Source organism: Perognathus longimembris, chromosome 8 (genome assembly GCF_023159225.1).
Source record: "Perognathus longimembris pacificus isolate PPM17 chromosome 8, ASM2315922v1, whole genome shotgun sequence".
NCBI classification, from domain to species: Eukaryota; Metazoa; Chordata; class Mammalia; order Rodentia; family Heteromyidae; genus Perognathus; species Perognathus longimembris.
In genome coordinates, this window is record NC_063168.1 from 28,231,565 (window position 1) to 28,254,600 (window position 23,036).

At 44.0% G+C, this 23,036-nt stretch overlaps 1 protein-coding gene across 1 annotated transcript in view; it reads right to left on the reverse strand.

Moving 5' to 3' along the window:
• The window catches only part of Slc4a5 (solute carrier family 4 member 5), an 80,737-nt gene that overhangs the window by 23,396 nt on the left and 34,305 nt on the right, over positions 1-23,036 (reverse strand). The window contains exons 4-15 of the mRNA XM_048352771.1: positions 17,558-17,718; positions 16,384-16,539; positions 14,545-14,640; positions 13,952-14,007; positions 12,251-12,408; positions 11,795-11,882; positions 10,589-10,743; positions 10,124-10,312; positions 8,156-8,330; positions 5,700-5,833; positions 4,761-5,032; positions 1,994-2,052 (exon numbers count right to left, since the gene is read on the reverse strand). Of these exons, the coding sequence (XP_048208728.1) occupies positions 1,994-2,052; positions 4,761-5,032; positions 5,700-5,833; positions 8,156-8,330; positions 10,124-10,312; positions 10,589-10,743; positions 11,795-11,882; positions 12,251-12,408; positions 13,952-14,007; positions 14,545-14,640; positions 16,384-16,539; positions 17,558-17,718 (1,699 nt within the window). The remainder of the gene's footprint in view (positions 1-1,993; positions 2,053-4,760; positions 5,033-5,699; positions 5,834-8,155; positions 8,331-10,123; positions 10,313-10,588; positions 10,744-11,794; positions 11,883-12,250; positions 12,409-13,951; positions 14,008-14,544; positions 14,641-16,383; positions 16,540-17,557; positions 17,719-23,036) is intronic.

A 23,036-nucleotide genomic window follows, 5' to 3' on the forward strand; every position in this document is an offset into this window, starting at 1 on the left:
CTTTACTGTCCTTTAGGTCTGGCTCCATGTCTGTTTCCAACTTGTGTCTTAGGATTTCCTATTCAGTCTCCCAGTGTTATTCCATCTTACCCATACTAATCCACTTATGGTTCTCTGCACAAGATAACCCTCTGTCTATGATATCCATTGGCCTGGAATATGCTTTTCTCTACAGACCAATTTTCTGATCTTCAACATCAGAGTGAACTCCACTTTCTCCATAAGTTTCTTGCTGATCTCTTCCATTGGTCTTCTTTCCTACTTTCAAGATTGGAAGCATGTATATGGCCTGTACTTAAAGTATGACATGTTCTGTGTTTGTGCCATCTCATAACTTTTCAGGTTCATCACCATAAGCACATCAAAAGTAAACTTGAGCACCTGGCACCAGTGGTTCACTTCTGTAATCCTGGCTACTCAGGAGGCTGAGATCTAAGGATCATGGTTCAAAGTCAACCTGGAAAGTATATGCAACTCTTATCTCCAACTAACCACCAGAAAAACTGGAAGTGGAGCTGTAGCTCAAAGTGGTAGTATGCTAGCCTTGAGCAAAAGAGCTCAAGGACAGAGCCCAGGCCCCACGTTCAGGCCCCACGTTCAGGCCCCACGTTCAAGCCCCACGAGCTTGACATCTGAGCTACACCTCAGATGTCTTTTTAGCCTTCAGTACACACAGCATCTTGCATGTAATCGATATTGAGAAATAGGCACTGCCTGATTCTGTTCTTCCTTCCCCAAATCTTTAATTTTGAAAATCTTTGTTAGAATGCCAACTGAGATGTGTGCTAGAAGAGCCATCAGAAACACTAAAAGCTGACGAATTTCCTCTAAGGCCTACTAGTGCTAACCTTCACTTGGATTTCAGCATGTCACCATTAGACCCTTAGGCTGAGACAGACATGTGTCCCTGAAGACCACCATGTATCATTATTGGGAAAGATAAACCCAACCTAGGGTGGCTAGAGACTAAAGGAACACAAAGGACAGGTCTTGTTAATTAGGAGTGGGAGAGGATCATGAATAAACTTTTTGGGGCTAAGGATGGAATTGCTGGATGGAAACTGGGGATCCTAGGCAGCTAGAAAGCTGGAAGTGAAGCTTTGCTTACAGACTGTGTGTATGTGTGTGTGTGTGTGCGCGCACACACGCATGCAGCTCTGTTTACCAATCCTTACCACTACCTCTTCTTCATTTGTAAGTATTATATTTATGTACATGGACTTAATAGAAGGAGGCGTATTTTAAGGTGCTTACAGTTATGCTTAAGATAAAACAAAAATAAGCATTCACAAAGGTGTGCAGGTGCCCCAAGGCTGACCTCTGAGATTCTGGGATGCCATCAGTTTGTTTCATTTTCCCAACTTTTTCACCACTTCCCCTGTTGGGGTTCAGCTTTGGCCTTGAGGGGGAAGGGCAACGGAGAGCGCCCTTCCCCCAGCCCTGGGGGAATGCGGAAGCAGGCCACAATTCTCTGGATCCGGAACCAGAAGAACTGGCTTTGCAAACAGCCCCCCAACTTTCTCGCCAGCCCATGTGCTCTCCGTTTGCGGGCTTTTCACCCCTGGGGTGGCGCTATCCAAGTGACGTTAGCTCATGAGGGGGTCCTATGACAAGCTCGCCAGCCTATCGCCAGCTCTCTGGTCGATGACCCCTTCTCTCATCGCCCTCTACTATATCAGCTGCTAGCCCCTCCCCTATTAAATCAGATTTGCTCTTGAAGCATCTCCGAGATCCACGTACGCCTGGCTTTCTTCACGGGTAAGGAGGGAGGTAAAGCAATCTCGTATGGCCCCGTGCACCTGAGGTCTTTCCTGAGCCCCTCCACTCCACTCTGGCCTTACCTGTGGGTCGGGTGACCAGGGGAGAGGGTGAGAAAGGGAGCGATTAGAGTGAAGTAGAGCCTGAACCCTCACACCAGGGGAGGCGACCCGAGCCTGGCATTCCCCCACAAGAAGAAATGGGTGAACATGAGATATAAGAGCAAACAACTTACCAGAGAAGCATTGGTGTTTGGTGCCAGTGGGGCTGAGGCATTGAACACAGTTGTATTCGCTGTAGGTGAGCACACAAGCATGGGAAAGGGTCAATGATTTCCAAAGACTCCCACTCTTTCCCATCTCCCTCCAGTGCCTTAGTGCCAAGGATTGGCTTCCACTGTGAATACAACTCATCATGCCTTGTCCCTCTTCACCTTCTCCACCTTGCCCCTGTGAGGAGAGGATGGTGGAAGCTGGGACAATCTAGGACAGCCTTGGCCTGATGACAAACAGTTTTTAAAAGTGAGATAAAGAATGTGGAGACAAGTTGGTTAATAATGTGCCCTGTGAATCCCTACTGATCACTAAGCCCATTTCTGTACTGTTACACTTAAACATTCTCAGAGAATAAATGCTATGCCAGCCTATGCATCATGCCAAACACTTATGGGGATGCATTGGCAAAGTTCCAAGATCTCCACAGTACTCCATTTTACAGATGAGGTAATCATGGTCCATCTAGGTCAACTTGCCCATTGTCCAGGGTCCCTCAGCTTATACTTGGAGCTATGATGGCAGCCCAGGCTGGCTAGCCCAGAGCCTATAAAGGTACCAGCTCTACCCAGTAAGCTTTCTTTCTCTGATCCCCATCACCGATGTTTATCTCCCTTCCCCACTTCATATATGCTTGTTTGTGTTTTTTTTAAGGTCAGCTGGGCTTGTGAGAACTTATTTGCTTTGATGTTTCTCTAACTTGGCCCTATATTGTAAGACAAGGAGAAAACTTCCTGGATCTAGGACCTGAAAGAGAATCAGGTTCACTCTTCTCACCTAGCCTCAGTGTTTAACTGTAAAAGGAGCATTTAAGGGTTCCTTCAGCTCTGTGAGAAAAGCTGGATGAACCATAGTCCTCTTATTTCCATGTGGCCTCTTCTATGATTCCTTCTCTATCTAGCCTCCCTTGCTCCTTCTGGTGGGGAGGGTTAAACATCCTGAGGCTGAGCTCCCTAGGGGATGTGGCTTCTCATCACAAAAGTAGGCTTTGGAGGACCAGCGACCCTGGTCCTCCCTGGAGAGAGGGGGAAGCCTAGGGTTACCCACTCAAATGCTTCAGAATGTCCTCATAGTGCTCAAGCCTGGGGACTTCAGACATATCCCCACTACATAATATTTTCAGGCCAGACATCCTCTTGATGACTTCTGGGTTAGGCTGATCAAATTTTTTTTTTAATGAGGGAGGAATGTTGAAGATTGAACCCAGGGCCTTGTAATGCTCTCCACCTCTGTGCTATATCTTTAGTTCTCATTGATTTTTTTTTTTTTTTTTGCCAATCCTGGGGCTTGGACTCCAGGCCTGAGCACTGTCCCTGAGCTTCTTTTGCTCAAGGCTGGTAGTACTCTACTACTTGAGCAACAGTGCTACTTCCAACCTTTTCTGTTTATGTGGTATTAAGGAATTAAACCCAGGGCTTCATGCATGCTAGGCAAATACTCTACCACTAAGCCACATTCCTGGGCCATAATTTTTTTTGTGTCAAGAATTTCGTAGAGTTTATTTGAAAGTCATGAGATGAAAATGGAAGAAATACATCATGGCAGAGTCTATCAAGGTCTCAAGTATGGAATACTGTAAAAGTCTAACATTCACAAAGTGGTACTCACTTGGGGTTGAAAGCAGCCAAATCAGTGTTTGCAGCATTCATAAACAGAATACAAATCAGTTACAATATACACAACATTAGAGATAAAATGAGAGTTCCTCCTTATAAGCTTTTATGAGGAAGAGTGACAAAGAAAGATGGTAGTAGAACTGGGTGGGGCTGGGTTTTGCAGGTAAGAGAAGGAAGCAAGTAGAAAGTAGGTACCTCATAGACTATAAGAAACCACAGTTGCTTCCCCCTTCCACTCTAGTTTCCTAAGTGGCTAGAACTTTTTTCCCCATAGTCTCCTAATCAAAACTAACCAGTCTTAGTTCCAGTTCCTGTATTCTCTGTGAAGACACAGATCTAATCTTACTAGGGTTAATAGCCCATAATGGCTCAATATTACCAATTAAAATTTTAATAGAGCTGAAGGTCTCAAACTTAAGAGTACACTAGAAGCCTCTAGAAGGCTTAATGTATACATGGTTGGACAGTAGCACTCACTTGTGATCCCAGCCACGGGGAGCACAATGATTGGGCACAGTAGTGTATGCCTGTTATCCTCAGAAATATAGGAAAGTACAAGGAGGAAGATTGCAGCCTAGGCAGCCCTGACTAAGTAAGACCCTATTTTGAAAATAATCAACCCATAAGAGAGCTGGAAGCATTACTCATGCGGTAGAGCACCTGCTTAACAAGCTCAAGACCTTGAGTTCAATCTCTTGTATCTTAAAAGGTATGCAACCACATTGGCAGCAATGTGTTGGGGAGAGCTGTCATGCACTGGTGGGCCTGGGAAAGGCTTTAGGTACCAGATTTACCTCTGACTTGGACAGCACTCCTGACAATGTGGCCTTCACGGGTGATTTGCCTTATTCCACACTGAGACAAAACATGCCTTACTCCCCACTGTGGCCTTGTACCCTCTTGACTATAATTACCTCAGTACTGATATTGTGGCTCTTATTAGGGCTACTGACCCCTTGATTTCCTCTCCCAAACTAGGGTCAAGTCCTTGCATTTTCTCCCTTGGAACAGTTAGTCCCTCCTAAGAAGGTTCACTCTCTTGCATTTGATAGAGAGCTGTGGTGCTAGGGGAGAGTGGGTGGGGGCCCAGGGCATGTCTGGGGCTACCACTCACCTGTGTCTGGAGCAACACACTCGCACTTGTAGGTGGTAATGGAGTCAGGCTTGAAGTCCATGTTGATAGGGTAGTACCTAAAGGCACCGATCATCTTCTTGATAGCATCATAGATGAAGATGAAGCTGATGAGGGTGGAGAATCCCTCCTCTGTGAAGCGGGTAATATACTTGATGATAAAGCTGGCATCTGTGGCCACCAGGATAAGGCACTGGATGGCTGAGTGTAGGCCAATCCAGAGTCGGAACTCCATGTAGTCTAAGCCATTGCCTCTGAAAGACAGAGGGAAGTGAGGAGCCTCCAGCCCAGGGTTCTGCCTGTACATGGCTCCCAAAACTTACCCTGGGGAGCTCAATCCTCCCTGCTGGAACAGATGCCTTTCTAGGGGCCATAAAAGCACTGGGGACAAGGGCAATTCCTAAGTGGAGTTGCCTGATCTTTGGGAAATTTGGGAAAGGATCTTACAGAGGTGATAAGAAGGTGTTAAGACACTTACTTCAGTGTTCATGTAGTTGGTGATACCCAGAATGAGTGAAAAACAGGAGATTTCTGATTAACAGAGATGGAGCAGGCCTTAGAAATAGGTCCGCACTCTAATATTGTACAGGAGACAGTTGAGCCTAGGATGACAGGGCCTACTTGGGTCTGGGTTCAGTTTTCTGACATGTTATCTGAGACTTTTCACATACGAACTATACCAACTGTCAAGTCATAATTGCTCATGAGTGGATTTCCTGTTTTTGCCTTGTCTGAATATTTCTTTATGCACTGAGATGACTTAAAGGCAGGCAACTGGCAAGAGTCAGATGGAACATTCCATGATAGTTCTTCCTCTGTTTAAAGATGACTTTGGTACTACCTCACTCCCCTCCATCTTGAACCTATCCTATATCCTGGTCTTGCCTAAATGCAGACAGAGAGCCCTATTGGGGCACCTACTTGCTAAAATCAAAGAGGAGTTTCTCGAAGATGAGGATGGGTCCCGTGCTGCTGAGAATGATGAGAGGCTGTCCTGAGAAGAGGCAGAACAAGGAGCCAGCCATGGCAGTGCCCAGGAAGCTCTCCATCACTCCCTGGGGACACAGGAAGTATGAGGCTTAGTGGAGGCAGGAGAAGGGGGTCTCATTACACAGTTTACAATGCAGCTACCTCTCCATGAGCCCAGATATATTCATTCTTTGTTCTGGGCCCTTTCCTCCCCAGATTTTGCTCCCCATATCCTATCTCCCAACTTTCCGTCCCAATTCAATTTGGATAATGAGCCCCTTTAACTTCCTTTTAACCTGGAAAACACACTTATTCCTGTGTTCATCCTATTCCCAGAGGACAGGCCATTTATCTATAGGATTGTTTATTCATTCAAATATGTGTTTGGTGCTTAGACCTCAAACTGTTCATTCACCCAAGATCCATTAAGTATCTGCTATGTTTCAAGCATTGTGTTGGATATTGGACATTGATCAGTGAACAGTAGGACACTTTTTTTTCTCTAGCAAGATATACAGACTAGTAGTCAATTTCTATCAGCAGACCTTTTAAACCTCAGCATTTTTCCAGGCTAGATTATTCTCTCTGGTAGGGTCTGTCTTGTGAAGTGTAGGATGTTTAGCAGCATCCATGACCTCTACATATCAATAACCATCTCCTTCCCAGTTACAATGAAAAAAGTATCTCTGGATATTGTCAAATGTTGCTCAAGGTCAAAATTGCCCCTGCTTGAAAGCCATTGTCAAGGACTGTTATGAGCTGGGGTGGGCTCTGAGTGGATCAGGAGCATGCAGCAAAAGAGAAGTGATCAGAAAGGTGACTCTAGACATAGATGTATGGAAGCTAAAACACAAGCCAGGATTGGTCAGGAAAACAGAGTCAAAATGAGAAAGGCAGCAAGTCTTTGAAGAACTTAAGATGGTTAGGATGATAGAAAACAAATTTTAGAATGTGTGAACGGAGCAGGAATGCTGAGAAAGAGAACGCTGGATTTATAAACAAACAGGGTCATGCCATTAGGGTCAGTAAAAGCTGGGATTTAGGAGTTAAGGATAAGGCCTAAGGGAAGCGTAGTATCACTCGTTATGCTGGAAAAGGCCCAGGGATAAGTTTAGGAGAAAAGATATGTGCAATGTTGCCTGTTTGAATTGGGAGAAAACAAGAGGCAGCCATGTGAATAGAGTAGGAGGCAGCTGAACACAAACCAGAGCTTGGAAGAGATATGAGCTGGTAATATGCATTCTTCTCAACTTATCTAGGAAAATGGGCCTTCTCTTTGATGCTCTGTGCTTTCTAGTGGTTCTACCCCCAAAGCCTCCATTGGAGAAGACCATCATCTAGAAAATATGTGGGGCTGACATGCAGTGGCTTAGTAATTTTGATATAAATGTCTTAAGTCCTAGCTAAGAAATCAAAGTTATTTTTATTTTTTTAAAGTGTAGGAAAAAGACCACAACTAGCAAGTCAAGTGACTGTGCTAGTTAAGTTCAATCAAGTTTCAGTGGGGAAAGTACCAAATAACAAAGTAAATGATTCTCCTTAAAAGTTTTTTTTTTGCTTATTATCTTGCTTTGTTTTTGCCAGATTTGCAAAAAAGGTACTAATTTACGTCCCCCAAAATGTTAAAGTTACAATAGGTGAATGATTTTGCTATGTGTAAGAAACTGTCTCCTAAAGAAACATTTTCTAATTGCAAAATGGAGTGTTTTAATTTTTCTGATATCAGCCACAATCTCCTCATAGTTTCCATTAACATTGGAACCAATTTTTTTTTTTTTTTTGCCAGTCCTGGGCCTTGGACTCAGGGCCCGAGCATTGTCCCTGGCTTCTTTTTGCTTAAGGCTAGCACTTTGCCACTTGAGCCACAGTGCCACTTCTGGCCATTTTCTATACACGTGGTGCTGGGGAATCAAACCCAGGGCTTCATGTATATGAGGCAAGCACTTTTGCCACTAGGCCATATTCCCAGCCCTGGAACCAATTCTGATCCCTTAAATGCTACAACTCTCAACCTCTTGAGATGTCTAGATGTTAAGTTCTTTTTGAAAATGATACATAATTTAGAATGGGATTTAATTTTCATGCACAAGGCAAAATCATTCATCTTGCTTTTTGTTTGTTTGGTTTTTGTTATTTTGAGACAGAGTCTCATTATCCCAGACTGGCCTGGTATGCCCTTTATTAGTCAAGTTGCCTCTAACTTGCAGTCCTCCAAAGTGCTAGTCAGCATTCCCCTTTGATCGTTTATATCATTCTTAAATTTTGTCCTTCCCTCTTTTTTGGAAGGATTAAAGTGATGGGTTCAACCTGGATATGAGTGGTATTGGGATTATGGGGAAAAGCTCCTTATTGCCACCAGATGGCAGATTTTCTTGATGCTTGCACTCAGATTAGCAGCTCATGCATACCTGATAATTGTCGGTGGCATCCCCCAGAAGCCCACCAAAGGTGATTGCATTGGTGATACAGCCGAGGTAGATGAATAGGATGGCAGAGATGGACTGAAGGTGGAAACCATCATAGAAGTCACTTGGGAACCAAGGAAGCTTTCTCTTGACATCCAGACACAATCCACCGAAGAACCTGCTTGAGACAGGCCCAAGAGCTGCTTTCTGCCCATAAACATTAGGAGGAATCCTTTGGATTCTGGGGTGAAGAAGGGAACTTGACCAGGGAGGGATGTAGATAAAGATCTTTCAACCATAACACTTAGGACCAGAGATAAATCTTTTTATACTATAAATTTATAATCAGTGCCATCAACCCTGGGGATGATGGACATAGCCAGTTTGGCAGAAGGACATTTTAACATCACAGAGTATAACATCACAGGATCCCCAGATGGTGGCCTCTTAATGTCCCTGGCCATCTACGGGGCTCCTGTGTTTAATAAATACAGGTGTGTCCAACTATAGGATAGAGAGACATCCCAGATTACAACACCCATTTATTAAGGTGGGGAGGGCAGATACTAAACCTCATAACCGATTTCTTTGCCTTCCCAACTGTCTTTTGAGTTTTCAGTTTTGGGGAGGAGTAGTCAATGTTTACTAGAGATTCTACTCCTTATAGCTCCTAACCTGGTATTTAATATAGTAGGAATTCTCTGTCTCAGTACTACTGATATTTGGACTGGCTAATCCTGTGTTATCTTGAGCATTGTACATGCTTAGCAGCACCCACTAGATGGCGGCAGCATCTCCACTCCAGTGTAAATAAAAATGTCTGGCCACTGCCAAAAAAATGTCTGGCCACTGCCAAACTGGGAGTCAGGAGGTAGACAGTGAGGGGCAGGGGAACAAAAGAGAAGCAAAAATGTTTTAAATTGAGAGCTACTGATATAGAATTAAGGACATATAAATCGTGACTTTCTTCTCAAAGTCATAATTTGGCACATAGCTGTGTTAAGAGCTGTATTGTTTTCCAATTCTAGATTGACCTGAGTAATATTAACAGCTGTCAAAGAACCTAGGCCAGGGGAATTTTCTTTTGATCTTTTTTGTTTTGTTTTTTTTGCCAGTCCTGGGGCTTGAATTCAGGGCCTGAGCACTGTCCCTGGCTTCTTTTTGCTCAAGGCTAGCACTCTACCATTTGAGCCACAGTGCCACTTCTGGCTTTTTCTATATACATGGTGCTGAGGAATCAAACCCAAGGCTTCATGTATATGAGGTGAGCACTTTTCCACCAGGCCATATTCCCAGCCCTCTTGTTATTTTTTTTAAAAGTTTTTTAATAAGTGATGTTTAAGTTTTAAAAGGCAATGTTATGAACTAAAACTGTGTTCTTCACAAAGATATTCACAAAAGCCCAAACCTCCAGTACCTGTGACTTTACCTAGAAAGAGTTTTTGCAGATTCAATTAAATTTTAATGAAGTTACTATGGTAGGTTGTAATCTAGTTCTGCTGGTGTCTTTTACAAAAAGAGAAGAGTACTATTAGGGCTATGTGATGGCACAGATGGAAACTGCAGTGATACAGCTGTGAACCAGGGATGTGTGGTACCCTAGAAGGTTGGAAGAGGCAAGGGAGGGATCTATCTAGAGTTTCCCTTGCAGACATCTTTATTTGGAGCCTCCAACATCAGAACTTGCTGCTGTTTTGTACCACCTAGGTAGCATACTTTGTTTCCACAGCCCTATGAAACTAACACCGGTATTAAAGGGTATCTAGAAAGTGTGTGTTCCTTCACTCCTGTGTGGAGCCTTCTGATTCTGTCTCCGAGGCGACCCTTTGTAGGATCCCAAAGGGGTTCTGAGTGCAGGGAGGGAAAGACTGCCGTGTCTGGACCCATAGCCCAAGAGCGCGCTACACAAGGTGGCAGGAAGGAAAGAAATCTGAAATAGAGCTGGGTCTCTGTCAAGCACAGGGTGGGCACCTTCCTGTCCAGATGAGCTCCTCCCCGATTTCGTGTGCAGCCGGCATCTCTGCCTCCTCCCTGCTGCCAGCTCCGCCTACACCGCTGCCGCCAGCTGCACTGCCGCCACCTCCACCTCCAGCCCCGGTGCCACCTCCGCCCACAGAGCCATTCATCTGGCCTAGCTCCGCTAGAGAGAAGACCGATTTCCTGGAAGACAAGAAGGATGGGTGGGGGAGAGGGCTCCAAAGCTGGGAAAGGTCCAGCTCCTGCTGGAACACCTCTTACCTCTCCAACCAAAATTATAGAGACATGTAGAAGATGATCCAACAGCCCCCCTCCCACCCCCACAGACCACCCAGATTTTATAAACGTATTCATGTAGACATATTTGCTTCTGATATTTACAGAGAAATAAAATGATGCCAAAGGAGCACCCTTTGTTTCCCCTTCTCTTCACCCCCACCCCTTCACCCTTATACACACCTCTTGTCAGCAGAGGGCACTTTCTTGGGCGGCTCAATTCGGATATTTGGGTCCCATTCTCCAGGGGGAAGGACAATGACCTCATCTAGAAACTCATCGATTCCTGCAATCAGATCTTCCCGATTGCGGGCTTTATAGGCCACACCACTGAAGAGCTGAGGAGAAACGAAGAGGGATGGGAGAGGGCCTGCTTTTTCCCTAACCATCCCCATCTTACTCACCTCCCAGGGGCATGAAACAGTTTCAAAGGAGCCACTTGCAGCTACTGCTTCTGATGCCACCTCACTCTCAGTTTGGGGGATGAGAACTTAGCACTGCAGGGAAAAGGGGGCCCAAGATTGAAGCCCAGGTTGCCATACTCCTTCTGTAGAACTTTGGTTGTGTTACTGAATCTTTCTGGTTGTAGTTTTCCACAGAACAAGCACATTAGAAGAGCCCAATCCAAGATCGTATATTTCAAGTCCATTTATTACTTTTTCTTGGGTCAGTCATGGGCTTGAACTCAGGTCCTCAGTGTTGTTCCTGAGGGTTTTCACTCAAGGCTAACACTCTACCCACTTTGAGCCACAGCACTACTTCCAGTTTTCCAGTGGTTAACTGGAGATAAGGTCTTGTAGATGTTCCTGCCTAGGCTGGCTTCGAACTGTGATCCTCAGATCTCAGCATCCTGAGTAGCTAGAATTACAGGCATGAGCCACCAGTGCCCAGCCCATTTATTACTCATTAGCCCTTTATCCTTGGAGAGTTAGATTGTCTTCAGAGCATGCTTTATGACTTAAAAATATAATCAGGTTATGTCTATTTAAGGTACTTTAGGCTCTGGGAACAGAATGTGAGCTTTAGACTCTGCTTACAGTCTCTGTGTAGTCTCATCTCTCTAGTGGCACTCCCTGTCCTGGAAACTCTCACACTGAGCCTACACTGAACCACTTCCACCTAGCTTCTTTCAGCCTAATCCCTGTTCCCTTTGTCTGGAATGCTTGCCTCATAAGCTCAAGCAAGTCCCCCTTCCTCCTTAGGTTTTCATCTGTGACACTCATGTTGACTCCCTGGGGAGTCAGCACACAGTTAATTTTATTATGGATCTGTCTTTCCCACTAGATTGGTGCTCCTAAAGGACAATGGCTAGTAGGTGCTCAAATGTGCCTGTTAGGTAACTCAGTGATGTGCAGGAGCCGCTAGCACTGAGGAACATGGACTACTCACGTCATCCACCATGAGGGTTGCAATAGCACGACCAATCTCATTGTAGGACTTTGCTCTCCCAGAAGGTCCCAGCAGTATGAACAGAAATCTGCAAAGAAGAGGAGGAAGAGGGAGGAAAGAATGTACAAAGAAAAAAAGTGGAAGGACCCTCAGCTGTTAACTCTTTTACATCACTCCTTTGAAGCTCACATTTGTAGAAACAGTTCCTTTTCTGTTCCTGCTAAACTCCCTCAAGACCTTCCTTGCCTTTGCTTGCTGCCTAAGCCTACCTAGCAGCTTCCCTCCTTGCCACTGCCTTTCTCCTTTATGATTATTTGAAACAATCTTAACTTTTCCCCAGGCAAACCTCTATCTGCAGGGTTACCTCTAACAGCACTGTTGGTTATCTCTAACGACTGACTGCATGGACAGCTGGCTCCCTGAGGACAGGTCTAGTGGCCAGATTCAGTGACTCACCTGGTAGGAACAGGTACCTCAGTCACTCCCCCCAGCATAGCAGAATGGATGAGACGCACAAATGCAATGAATGGTTGGTCCAGGAAGTCCACCTCACCCACAAGCACATTGGAAGCTTCTGAGTCCTTAGGGATCTTCTTCATGAATTTGTTTTTCCGCTGCTCAGAGAGAGGGAAATGAGATACCCAAGAATATTCCACATGCTTTACTTCCTCATCCTACTCCAGACTGCACTTGAGGTCTAACATTTTAAAAAAATGTCTCCCAGAAATCCTCAGGAAACTGAGAAATAACCAAATACTCTCCCCAGTTCTACAGATTAGGATATTTAATGTTGGTTAACCCCAGGATTAATCAAGCCTTTTTAGCTAGGAAGGATATGACCCTAAAACACTTAACTGATCTGAGGAAGAGTCCTGGGTCTTGCTGGATCCAGGCCTGGGCTATAGCTACCTTCACTGCAGCTAACTGGATTCTTAGCACTTATAAGGTCAGCTGCCTAGACCACCCCTGTCTGGTGGCAGTGAACAGGAGGCCTGTTCTGGTGGCCACAGTGGAGGTCTTGTTTTTCATTTGCCACCAGTGAACTCTTTGACTAGTCTTCAAGTACTCACAAGACTTCCATCCCTTCAGGTTACTTCCAGAAAACTCACTAACTTCGGAGACATTCCAACTGAGTATCCCTCTAGTCCCTCTGAATACTTTCTGTCCAAGGCAGGAAGGTTAAACAGACAGATTGCTCTGGAATCAAACTGCCTTGGTCAAATCATGGTTTTCCCATCATTCAGCAGTATGGACTTGGGTATGTTATTTAACTGTTTTCAGCTTCAATATTATCTCCTCAGCAAAATGAGACTCACATCAGTACCTTCTTGATTCAGATAATGCTTGCCACAGTATAGTATATTCAGTATGTGGCATTTAAATGTTGATTCATGTCATTGTCATTATTTTAACCACAAAGGGACCACAGCACACTAATTTGAGGGCCTGAATTTACTTTACTTTCCAGCAAGTTTTGGGGGTACTTTGAAAGTACTTGAGGCCACCCAACTCTTGATTGGTCCTCACCAAGTTTCAGGTGTCCTTTGCCATCTTTCTTCCTAATCCTTGGGAAGGGACACAAGTGAGACTCCTGCCCTGAGCAGTGTAGAGTAAGACTTGCGGGGGCTTCCTTTCATCTTCTTCAGGTGTTATAGTCACAGAGGTCCTTAGGAACTTAGGTACTTAGGAATTGGCCTCAACCAATTATAGGATTCTAATCTTACCAAAGGTGTTTCTGCCAAGCTGGTAGGAGCCCAGGGTATATGTTCTCCTGCCCTAGCTGAAGAAGGAGAAACTCTACAGGGGAGTCCACTAATAAACCATCACCGTCTCTCCATGGAGAGGACCTACTTCTTCCTCTCTACCATTACTAGTCACTTTCTTTAAAGGTCCTTATGGGTCATAGAAGAGATTAAGCTATGTGTGCTGACTTTTTTCTATCTAGCCCCAAACTCAGAGATAGCTGTCACTTCATCCAATCATGCTCTCTGTTACTGAGTAGGGCCTGGCACAGAACCAGCATCTAGGACAGTACTGGGGACATCTCTGGAGACTGCTACCCTTGCCTGCCCATAGGGGCTCTCTACTTCCAAAGGCTTCTAGGAAGAAGTTTTCATTACAGCTCTCTATTACAGCCAGTTACAGGGGCTTTCCTACCTGGTCTATGTTTGGGTTGCGGGAAATGTCATTCATGCTTCTGCTCTGGGCATGACCTAGGAAACAAGAAAAGAAGGTCTATGGGAAGATAGGCTCTTGTAGGTCCTTTTCCCTTGGCCTCTTGCCTTTCCCATGTGCATAACCAAAGGAAGATGCCTTCTCACTCAGTCCTGCATCCCACTTAGGCTAGGAATTTGTTGGTGAGAAACAGTAGCTAGGATTACAGGCATGGGCTACTGGCATCTAGAATCTCACCCATTTTTAATTCAATTTCTGATAAGGCTTTGTACTAGAAAAAAGGGGGGAATGATTGGTTTAGCAAAGGCAAAGGTAAAGACCTAGATCAGTATGCTCAGAACACAGGATCAGTATTGGTTATGCCCGAACTGATTCCAGAGGAATCATTTGGAACATTACAATAGTAAATCAGGCCCTGAGGCCAGCCCAGGATTAGGATGCAGTTAGATTTCACTGGTGATGTCCAGAGAATTTTAGATCATGGGCTCTGTATTCTCCATCTGTGAAAACACAGGCTTTCCACAGTCATGGCAGGCAGCACAAACTTGTCACTGAGCAGCAGAGGATACACTCACACAGATGTCCATAATTTGCACTTTGCCGCATCCTTAGGTCCTCAGTGGACCGGCGTAAACTTGGGCCAGCTGCAGGGCTCCGGGCAGGGCTGCGATCTGGGAGCAGGAACAGAAAGTACTTGGTTTCACAACCTTGCTGCTACGGTACAGCTTCCAGGCTAAGTCCATACCCATGTACAGTTACTTCAAGTAAGCAAAATGAGGCTAAAAGATAGGTCTCTTCCTTTCTGAGGAAGAGCTTTTTGGGGGAAAGCAAGCTAATAGTCTGAGTAAGACTTTTAAAAATAGGGGGTAGGGGGCTGGGAATATGGCCTAGTGGTAGAATGCTTGCCTAGCATACCTGAAGCACTGGTTTCGATTCCTCAGCACCACATATATAGAAAAAAAGCCAGAAGTGGCGCTGTGGCTCAAGTTGGCAGAGTGCTAGCCTTGAGCAAAAAGAAGCCAGGGATAGTGCTCAGGCCCTGACTTCAAGCCCCAGGACTGGCAATAAATAAATAAATAAAAATAAATAAAAGAAAGACAAAGAATAAGATAACTATACAATGGATTAAATTAGTGCACAGCAAAGCAGACTGCCTGAATTGATCATTGATTCTATATCACTGTCTATGTGACTTTAGGCAAGTTATTTAGCCTCTCTGTGCCTCCAGAACCTCATCTAGAGATAAGGAGACTAGCACCTACACCACAGATATATTGAGGGTGAAGTGAGTTCTAGTGGTTAATCAGAGATAAAAGTCTCATGGATGGGCTGGGAATGTGGCTTAGTGGTAGAGTGCTTGCCTAGCATGCACAAAACCCTGGGTTCGATTCCTTAGCACCACATAAACAGAAAAGTCCAGAAGTGGCTCTGTGGTTCAAGAGGTAGAGTGCTAGCCTTGAGCAAAAAGAAGCCAGGGACAGTGTTCTGGACCTGCCTCCAAGCCCCAGGACTGGCAAAAAATAAAATAAAATAAGAGTCTCATGGACTTTCCTGTCTGAACTGGCTAGCTTTGAACCTCAATCCTCAGATCTCAGCCTCCTGAGTAGCTAGGATTACAGGCATGAGCCACAAGCACCCATTACTTTCCTGCTTTTTACATACTTCATTTAAAGACTTTCCTTCAGGGTTTTCATTCTGCAATTTTATCATCTTAGGTCTGATTCCTATAGTTAACTGACAGGTTTACCAGAATGAGTGTCTCCAAGCATTTCAACTTGGATATTGAGAGAGGAGAGCTAGAAGGGGATAATCTACTCTCTCTTAATGGCCCCAGGCTTTGCTGAGAATGACACTAGCTGCCAGATATGCCAGTCCTGGCAGCCTGGAGTTGTATGCAGACCCTCCTACTACCTCTATGTGCTCCATTTTCTGTTAAAATTCCAGGTATCTTTTGGGGGTTCATGGGAAAAACTAAGACCTTTCCTAAGTGAGCACATCTAAAGGTATTAATGTATATGGCATTGGGTGTAATCTCACAGAGTTTTCTAGTTCACCTCTCTCTGCCAGACCAAACCCAAGACCATTGAACCCAGCACTCCAGGGTAGGGATCAGATATGAAGACACCTTCAATTCCCTCAGTGAAGGCAATGTACAGTCCAGGCTGAGCACCCAGGGACACTTCCTAGGAACTGCTCTGCTCTGACTGTGGAGACAGCACTGTAGTATGGCTGGGGTCCCCAGAAGTCTGCCAGAGAGAGATAATCTGAGGGATCACCAGAGCCTCAGTTTCTCCAAGATAGTAAAGATAGTCCCAGCCAGCAAAGTGGGCTTACTTGGGCTCACATGGGACCTGATATTGTTCCACCCCCACTCCCACCCAGCGCAATCCCCACAAGCAGATAAGCCAACTCACTTGTGGTAGAAGAGACTGACTTTCCAATGTCCACTAAGGAGCGGTGGATGGGCTTCTTGGTTTGATGACGATGCTTCCTCAGGAGGACGTAGCTGACCCGTTCCCTGAGCTCTGGCCGCAGAAGCCCATCTTCAATCTGCTTCTCAATGACGTCATCTGAAAGGGAAACAAGCATACCTGGTCCACACAGGACAGAAGGGACCCAAGGTGTGGAGGTCTTGGGTTTCACCTATGATTAGTGGGATGGAAACTGAACTAAAAGTGACATGGGATACAGAATAGCCCTGGCCTTGCTAACTGTGAAAACCTGGACATAACCTCTTCATGTACAAGGGTGTGTGCATGTCTTTATGGTTGTGCAGGCATGTATAGAACTCTCTGCTCTTTCTATAAATGGTGTGAAAGGCAAGTGAAATAGTACCTATGAGGGTGCACTAGGAAGCACAAGAGCACTGTGTCAAGTAATTTTAGCCCTAAAATGAATTATTTTTAGGAAATCATTTTGAGCACAATACTTCTGGTAAAATCAAATGTGCTAGGACAAAACTTATTTAGATTTTTAGGGACGATAAGGCACGCCACTTCCTATGTCTGACATCCCACTAAGTGGGAGCCAATTTCCTAGAGATGATGATCCATTTTTCCCTGAAAAGAAACAGGTTGTCATGGGCTGGGAATATGGATTAGTGGTAGAGTGCTTGTCTAGCTTGCATGAAGCCCTGGGTTCGATTCCTTAGTACCACATAAACAGAAAAAGCCAGAAATGGCGCTGTGGCTCAAGTGGTAGAGTGCTAGCCTTAGGTAAAAAGAAGCCAAGGACAGTGCTCAGGCCCTTAGTTCAAGCCCCAACTGGCAAAAATAATAAAAGAAAGAAAGAAACAGGTTGTCATGACAACAGGTGTTTTTGACCATGCTAGGAGCCCTTCTCCCTTTTTGCTACTTTGCTGGGTGGAATTTCAGAGGATGATCCCTTACTCAATGATAGATCTCTATATGATACTAAAACTTGGGAGTGGTTGAGACCCTGTCTGAGGGGCACTAAAGCTAAAGCTTAGATCTCTGCAGAATCAGGCACAGGCTAGTCATATGGACTTGTAGATGGGCTCAAGGTGGGAGGAGTTGCCCTCGTTTGTGGAGACCACAGGAGAGATGTCTGCAATAGCCCTTGCCTCACCTATGATCTGTGGTAGGGAGCCACTGTCCAGATCCAGCAGTACTGTCCCTGTCTGCAGGCAGGTGCGGAGCTCGAAGAGGCTGTGCAGGGACAGCGTGGACACGTGGGGCTTGCTCCAGCGTTCACCACCTTCCTCTACCTTTTCTTCAAATTTTATCCACCTGGAAGAGGTAAGAATAAGGCTTAGCAAGGGCTTCAGGAGGAGGCCCTACCCAGGTGTCTCCAGCAGATATAGGGCCCGTGTGGTTGAGACGTTGGTCCTAGATGCATAGGCAGAGTCCTAGGCATCTCTCTTGGCTTCTTGATGCTGTCATCTGTCATGCTAAATACAAGGTAGCCTTCAAACAATGGCCAGGAATAGGCATGAGGAATCTTTCTGGGGGTAACAGAAATGTTCTAAAATAGGAAAGTGGTGATAGATGAACAACTCCCATTTATGCAGTTTTAGAAATTCTATAACAATTTTTTAGAAGTCTCAAATGGAACCTGGTTATTTTAGGCTGATGACCTGTGAAGTTTCAGTATGGTTTGCTGGGAGGAGGGGAAATTATCAGACAAAAAGTATTTCCTCCAGTTCTGCTGCAGTAAATGAGATTTCCATGCTCCTTACCCTGTGATTTGACTCTGAAAGTTCAGGTTAAAGTCTAAATGTCATTTGGAGAAGGAAATAATTTAAATGAGGGATGCGTAGAAATTTTTTCTTCCAAGAAGTCCAACAATCACAGACCAGGACGATGATGAGAGGGATAGAGGCAGCATTGGGCTGTGCCTCCCTGTCAGAGGCAAGTGCAGTCAGCCTCCCACAGAGGGCTGCCAGAGAGCCAGGCATCCTCATAGCCCACTTTTGTAAGACATCAACCTCATATTAGGGGGTAGCTTTCATCTCTCCCAATTGAAATTTCAAGGGAATAGTTTTGGACCATGACTATCTAATTGCAAACTTCTCTGAAAAAGCAAATTGCAAAGTGTTGAGGAAAAAATTTAAAGGTAAAACAATGGGGATGAGACATGAATTAGTACATAGACAAACTTGCTTTCAAAAGCTTGAGTAATGTAGTCAGATATAGACAAGGGGACTAATGGAACAGTCCAGAAACAGACCCAAGTACACATGAAAACTTGAGTTTTTATGAAAGATTGAATTGTTTTAACTGCAAACAACCTAAAAACAAAGCTTTGCTAAAAAAACATAATAATAAACCCTTCATGGATTAATTAATTAATTGATAACCTTAAAAAGTCTCACCTGTAACAAAAATAAATCTATAAACAAAAATGTAAGAGTACTAGAAGAGAATGTACAAGAGCATTGATTTCTTGAAGAAAAACGTCCTTCATAAGATATGGAGAAAGACATCCTTATTAAGATATAAAAGTATAAAGTACAAAGAAAAGTATAAAACTATGCATTTGATTACATTAAAAAGTTAAAAGTTCTGTATAAAGAAGACATTAACCAAGTTCAGAAAAAAGTAATGTACCAGGAAAATGTTTCTAACACAGCATCAAAAGATAAATTTTTGTAATATAGTTCCTTTAAATTAATAAGAGAAGCTCACATTTTCCAGTAGAAAGTGAAAATCTCTGAAAAAAAATTAAAATGGGCCAGGCGCTAGTGGCTCATGCCTATAATCCTAGCTACTCAGTGAAGTGCCAGACTTGGAAGTCAGGCCCCATTTTACTACGCGAACCTGAGATAAGCAGGCCCTGCAAGCAAACCCAGGATAAGCCCATTAGGGCCCAGTCGGTCTAGAACTCTAACCGCTGGGAATGCTTAACTCTGACCACCCCTGGGGTGCCTCGAACCCTGAGCCAATCAGATTTGTACCTGTATCCTAATCTTGCTTGCTTGAACACCTGGTTGTTGTAACTTTGTTCTTTGCTTCTTTGCCTTTATAAGCCCTGTGTAATCACAGCTCGAGGCTCCCTCCTAACCTCCGCTGTGTTGGTGGGTAGGACGAGGCCCGAGTTGCAGCTCGCTTAAATAAAGCCTTGCCTTGTTTTTGCATTTCGGAATGTCTGAGTCTCGGTGGTCTTCTTGGTGGTGGTCTCACGACTTGGCACAATACTCAGGAGGCTGAGATCTGAAGATCACAGTACAAAGCCAGCCCAGGCAGGAAAGTCTATGAGAATCTTATCTCCAATTTAACCACCAGAAAACCAGAAGTGGAGCTGTGGCTCAAAGTGGTAGAGCACTAACCTTGAGTGAGTGAAAGAGCTCAGGGACAATGCCCAGGTCCTGAGTTCAAGCCTCATGACCAACAGAAAAAAGAAAAAAAAAAAAAAGAAAATGGCCAACTTCATTAGTAATTAAGAAACGTTCCCTCTCTCTCTCTCTCTCTCTCTCTCTCTCTCTCTCTCTATATATATATATATATATATATATATTTTTTTTTTTTTGGTGGCTAGTCCTGGGCCTTGAACTCAGGGCCTGAGCACTGTCCCTGGCTTCCTTTTTGCTCAAAGCTAGCACTCTGCCACTTGAGCCACAGCGCCACTTCTGGCCGTTTTCTGTATATGTGGTGCTGGGGAATCGAACCCAGGGCTTCATGTATCTGAGGCAAGCGCTCTTGCCACTAGACCATATTCCCAGCCCAACGTTCTATATTTTTAGAGAACTTTTACAATAAAAAGATAGACAACTTCCCATGTAGATGTAAAACTTGAACACATTGCCACACAGGGACTGCAGGTCTAATGGCAAAGCCTTCTTGAGTTTGCATGCCTTTTGACCCAATGGCTCCATTTCTAGTGGGTTAACATAGGAATTCCTTAGCACTGGCTCTGTCAACACCAGCTGAAGAGGTAGAGTAGGATCTCCAGGCCTTATCTTTATGCCTTAGTTTTCCTAATTATGTGACTAGGGTTTATTTACAATCCATATTCTACACCAGTGTAAATCTGTATGTCCCTATATCTGTATATCTACCATCTACTTCAATGTATATGAGTTTCAGCAAAATGTAGATTTTAATCAGCAGGTATAGGATGAGGGTCCAAGATTCTACATTGCCAACAAGCTCCCAGGTGTCTGTTCTCAAAGTCTCATGACACTCAGATGTGAGTATCAAGAAGAACTCACTATTACCTATTTCCCATTTCCCAGCTAGAGGGTCACCTCTTCCACAAGGCCTACATGTATTCTTCTTATTTCTTCTATAACAAACATCTAAGGATGGTGGCCTGAAAATGACATCATCTGAAGAGCTTGCAAAAGGCATAGAGTTTCTGATTTTGTTTCTTGAGGTAGAAGAAGGGTTCTCAAGAGTTTGTTGGCAAGAGTTTGATCCCTAGCACTAAAAGAAAGAATAAATTTGAACATTTCAGTTAGGCATGGTGGCACATGCCTATAATCCCTGCACTTGGGATGATAAAGCATGGATGTGAGGCCAGGGGCCTGATGTTCAGGTTATATCCTAGACAAAATTATATACCAACTTATCTGGAATAGGGCCCACGCTTCTCTGTAGTACTACATAACTGTTCTAGAAAAAGTTTCTGGCTTAGGCTTAGAGCCTAAACTACAATTAATGATAGCCAATCTTACTTTCTAATTAGTATACAACAGATACCAAATAGACATTAGACTGCTTCCTATTTCCTCTCTAGCATCCCTTGCCCAGATCAGCCCTCATTACATGCTTGCTATCTCCTGTTTGAGAGTGAAAACTTACTACTGATCACTCTGAATGAAGTTTGGCTTTGAAAAAAATGACTAAGATAAAAAGAGCTTGAAACCTATGTGGTTTAGTATACTTCAAAAGACTTAGAATGGGCTATACAATGACATCATAGTCCAGCATCATCAACCACATAGGTGCAGAGATCAGTGGGGCATGAGCTGCCCTCTGGTGGATGTGTATACCACCAGCTCTGAAATAGTCTTGTCAGACAGGAAGCAGATAAGCCTAATTATGAGTTTACAGGAAATACAGAGGGCAGAGCAACATGCTAAACACTACCACCTCAGAGATGCAATGAATGAAATTCACAATGCCAAAAGCAGATAGGACAAATGATGCCATTTTCTTCAACATTAACTGGAAGAGAGGTTATAACCTTAAAATTATTTAAGACATTTTCTGATGAAGTGGATGAATAATACTTTAAAAATTATAAAGTGATGTGGGGAAAATGAATACTTCCTGCATAATTTTATGGGATTGAAGAATTCCTGATATTTCTTTTCAGATCTGATATGGTTCTTTTAGTTATGTTGAAAAGAAAGAGCACTTATCTTTTAAAAACAGACAGAAACATTTACAGATGGAATGATTGAGATGGAAGCTGATGATCTAGGGTGTGCATCTGGAACAATGGGTAGGGGCAGAGGAACAAAACTGGTCATGGATTAGTAATAATTGAAGCTGAGTAATAGACATATGAGGGTTCATTTTATTAATACTACTTTTGTGTGGATTTGAATTTTCCATAACAAAACACTTAAACAGCTAAGCACTGGTAGTTTATGCCTTTAATCCTAGCTACTCAGGAGGCTGAGATCTGAGGACTGCAGTTCAAAGCCAGTCCAGGAAGGAAAGTCTATGAGACTCTTATCCCCAATTAACGACCAAAAAACTGGAAGGAGAGCTGTAGCTTAAGTCAGAATGCTAGCTTTGGGCACAAAAGCTCAGGGACAGCACCCAGACTACGAATTCAAGCCCCAGGACTGGCACAAAACAAAACAAAAAAAAATACTTAAACATTTTCTAACTTTAATAAAGGAATGAGTTCTTTAAAAAGTTTCTGATCAGAACCAGGTTTAAGAGCTCATGGGAAACTGACAAAATGATTGATGTAATACCACAGGATACATTATGCAGTGACCTTTATTCTATAGTTGGCTTCAAAAAGTAGAGAATTGGAGTCGGAGAAGCAGGTCAAGTGGAACAAAACCTGAGGCTGGAAAAAGCTGCTAGAGGGATTTGGCCCAGCTTTGGCAGCGGCGCAACACCCTGGCACACAGAAGCGAGCATTGGGTGCCCCTTTTTTTGGCTAGAATGTTGTTGAACAGAACCTGGAAAAGTCACATGTCACAGAAAGCAGTTTTCTGTCACACAGAGGGAAGTCTGGAACTAAGACCTGTTCTGTGCCTAGTAACTCGGTCACAAATGAGCTTAGACATTGCAGCAGTCCCAGTAATAACAACAATAGGAGAACACAAGAGCTTGCTACCAGTTACAGCCAAGGAACAAGGTTTCCAGCACTCACACCATGGGACATGAAGACACTGTCGTTCAAGAAGAAGTTGGGAAGGGCTAAGAGCCAAAAGACCTGAATCCTAGGTCCTTCTTCAAAAGTAGAGTTGGTAGTGGTAACTATCCTGCCCTTCCTCTGGCTAGATTAAAAGTATTAGCAGTCTCAGTCTTGGTTACATTAAAATCTGATTGCTTTGTGCAAATTCCAAATTCCCACACTAATTACATCAGAACCTCAGGGGGCCTGAGAAGCAGACATCAGTATTTCTTAAAAGGAAAAC